Source organism: Theobroma umbraticum, unplaced genomic scaffold (assembly GCF_002168275.2).
Source record: "Theobroma umbraticum cultivar Fairchild unplaced genomic scaffold, ASM216827v3 scaffold_56.0, whole genome shotgun sequence".
Lineage (NCBI taxonomy): Eukaryota > Viridiplantae > Streptophyta > Magnoliopsida > Malvales > Malvaceae > Theobroma > Theobroma umbraticum.
Window position 1 is genome coordinate 1797261 of NW_018397256.1, and position 3830 is coordinate 1801090.

General features: G+C 30.5%; 1 protein-coding gene across 1 annotated transcript in view; it reads right to left on the reverse strand.

Annotated features, from left to right (window-relative positions):
- Positions 1-3483: 3483 nt before the first annotated feature.
- LOC149527496 (auxin efflux carrier component 2-like) overlaps positions 3484-3830 on the reverse strand; it is a 927-nt gene continuing 580 nt past the window's right edge. Inside the window, exon 2 of the mRNA XM_089782543.1 lies at positions 3484-3561. Coding sequence (XP_089638669.1) covers positions 3484-3561 — 78 coding nt within the window. The remainder of the gene's footprint in view (positions 3562-3830) is intronic.

The window sequence follows — 3830 nt, forward strand, 5'->3', positions numbered from 1 at the left end:
GTGTGGAAAGTCAAAATAAAATTCCTTACAAGATTTTGCGTTAGTTGCCATTTATACCAAGGCTTCAGAGGTTTTGTATGCCAAAAAAAATAGCTCAACATATGATGTGGCATGCTCATAACCAAAGTGATGATGGAGTGCTTAGACACCCTATTGGCAAAGAGGATTGGTAGCTTTCAATGGCGCACATGAATTGTTTGCATTGAAACACTGAAATATGAGACCAAGGTTATGTGCCAATGGTTTCAATCCTTTTGGACCAACTACAAATCTTTATTCTTTTTGGCCAGTAATGCTTTGTGTGTACAATTTACCCCCATGCATGTGTATGAAACAACTATATATATTTCTTAATATGGTCATTCTGGGAAAAAAAGTTCTAACTAAAAGATAGATGCTCTCTTGAGACCTTTGATAGATTAGTTGAAAGTATTGGAGAACGAGGGTGTTGTTGCGTATGATGCTTATAGGAAACAAAATTTTTAATTAAAAGCAACATTGTTATGGACAATTAATGATTTTCTTGCTTATGGTATGTTGTTGAAGTGGAGTACGCATCGACGATTATCATGTCCTTATTGCATGGAACGTTCTAAGTCGTTCATATTGAAGCATGGTAGGAAACCTTTTTTATTTTATTGTCATCAACAATTCTTGCGACCTAATCATCTTTTTAGAAAGCAAAAGGATAAATTTCTTAGGAAAAAAGTTGAGCATGACTTTTTAATTACTCGATTATCAGGTGAAGAAATGTTGTCACAGTTGAATTCACTTCTTGATATCCCCTTTGGAACAAAATATGACAAATAAAAGATTCTAAATTTTGGTCAAAGTCATAATTGGATGAAAAAAAAATATTTTGAGATTTACCATATTGGCTTACACTTTTTATTCGTCACAATCTAGATGTGAGGTATATTGAACTTAATGTCTTTGATAATATATTCAACACATTTCTGGATATTAAAGGAAAAACCAAAAACAACATAAAGGCAAGACAAGATTTGAAACTGTATTTCAAGTGTTCAAAATTGGAATTGGTGAAAAATAATAGGAAAAGTTTCAAGCCTGAAGCGTCACATACTCTAAAAAAGAAAGAAAAGTTGTTTATGCTTGGGTAAAACAATTAAGATTACCTAATGGTTTTACATCGAACATATCTAGTGTGTTAATGAGAATGAATGCAAATTTTATGAGACAAAAAGTCATGATTGTCATATTTTTTTGCAACGATTGCTCCTAATTGCCTTTCGTGATCTGGTGCCTAACTCAATTTGGAAACGTGATTATTGAGATATCTTATTTTTTTAAAAGACTTATGCATAATTGAATTACCTATAAATCACAAGGAAGCTTTGGTAGAAAAATTTTATGAAACTATATGCAACCTAGAAAAGCTATTTTCTCTCAATTTCTTTGACTTTATGGAGCATTTGTTGATTTACTTAGCTTAAGGATGGTGAACCAATGTATTATTTGGATACTTATTAAGTTTTATAAATATTATGATGTTTTGGTTTTTGTATTATTTGAAGAAGAAGGATAAAAGTTGAGCCTTTGTTGAAGGATCTATATGTGAGGCATATATTATCGAGAAAATCTCATCATTTTACTTGTTGTGTTTTGAACCTACCTTGTGAAGAAGATTAAATCAAGTGCCACATAATGATAATGGGGGAGATGTGGACTCTTTTAGTCATCTTTCAATTTTCACTTATCTTGGACGAGCCTTTGGTCCACTTGATAAATCTCGATTTTTAGATGAGGATAAGTTTTATGCTGCTGAATTATATGTTTAAATGAATTGCAAGGATTAGAGATGTTGTGCATCTATCGGGAGATGAATTAGAGAAAGTATGTGATGTAAGATTTGCAAAATGGTTTAAACAATACCTAAGTTTGTGCAATACAATTGAACTTTTAATAACAAATATGCATTATTGATGTGAATTAACCATTTATGGTTATGGCTTAAATTTTGGTAGGTTGTGAAATGTAAAGATGAAATTAAGCCATGTATATTTGAAATCTCTAATGGTCCATGACATATAACAAGTTGTTATAATAGATTCTTTGTGTATGATTTCAAGTTTCACATCCTAAACTATTAGCAAAATCATAAGACAATGAATAATGGGGTAGGCGTCAAAAGTAGGTTTTACAATGATTATGATCATGACTTTTATGGTATCTTGGTGAATATAATTGAGTAGGAGAATTTTGGTATTAGGAAAAAGGTTATGCTATTTAAGTGTCATTAGTTTGATACTAAAAAAGCTATTAGGGTAGACTCGTTTCATGGCTTTATCGAAATTAGAACAACTCAATGCTTACTAGTAATGAACAATTTGTTTTAGCTAGACAAGCTCGTCAAGTTTATTATAATAGTTATCCGTCATCCAAAAGAGATCAACATGATTGGTGGGTAGTATCTAAGACAACAGTCAGGAGTAGATTTCACCTTTTTAGTTATGGAGATAAAGAAAATGAAATTGATTTGAATGAAAGACTATATTAAGAAAATGATGTGCCTATTCCAATTAATGTTACTCTCTTGGAAGAACTTGATATCCCTATAGTTTAATGTCATTAGTTTTGTTTCATTTGTTATATGGTTGTTGAACTTAATTATTATTATTGAAATGAATACTTCATAATGGCTTGTATTTTTTTAATATTATTTATGGCACACATGAATGGAAATTACTCTTGATCATTGTATTTTGATGATTTTGATAGTTCATTTCAAATTTGTTTTAACAATTAGTTTTTACTATTTTTTATATTGTAGGAATGATGGTTAAAAGAAAGCACTCAAAATCGAGACCTGGGCCAATAAATGCCTCAAGATCTATGCCATCACTTACAAATGTTATTATATTCACTAAAACATCCACTCAACCACAAGCACAGAAAGCCACTGATTTGCCCTCAAGGCCACCCACTTTGATGGATACATCCACTAAGCCAGCAATAAATTTGACATATGCCCACAATTATCCTAGATTCATATCTACTGATTTAGGTGCAAATGGAAAAGGTTCATCCTCAATGTTGAGGAGTAGGCAAGATTACAAATGCTTACAAATCAAACCCAGAGAATGCGTATAACTCACATTGGAGAAAGGTATATTATATAGAATGATAATGAAATAGTTATATCTATTATTTTTATAATGCAATAATTTTCTATTACCTTATAGTAGTACTTTTCTTGAAATAGGGGTCATCACCATAATATCAAGAATCATAAGAAATCACTTCATGGTCTATGAGCTATGTGGAAGAAAGTCCTTAATGATGTCAAGGAGTTAATGTTTAAAAAATTTATGTATTATGTTTGTTATTCAATTACATTATAACTTTTTGTTTTTCATTTAATTTGTATCATATTTTTAATTTACTCTTATAATTTTCTTGAAGGAAAAATTTGTCTGGACTCCAAATGAAAATGATTTGGTTCAAGATATGAGATAAAGTTTATCAAGATCGATTTAGAGACTTTCTCGCAGAAGAGAGAAAAACCTCAAGGAACGAGGCTGTGATTGATAACGTCAAGTACTGCAAAGGCATGTTAAGGCAATGAATTACAAATGAAGTTTAGGATGCCTTTATTAATATGGTTTGGGGCAAAAAAAAATGAAAAAATCAATCAAAAAAAGCAAAGAAAAAAATTGTTTAACACAAAAAGAAAGAAGCATTACAAAGAACACTAGTAGTTTAGTTCCATTTCTTGTTTATGCAAAAAGAATGATATGAATTAATGTTAGTTGGCATATATATGAATGGTTTTCTACATTTTGTTTCAAACTAATTTAATTTGCGTGTTT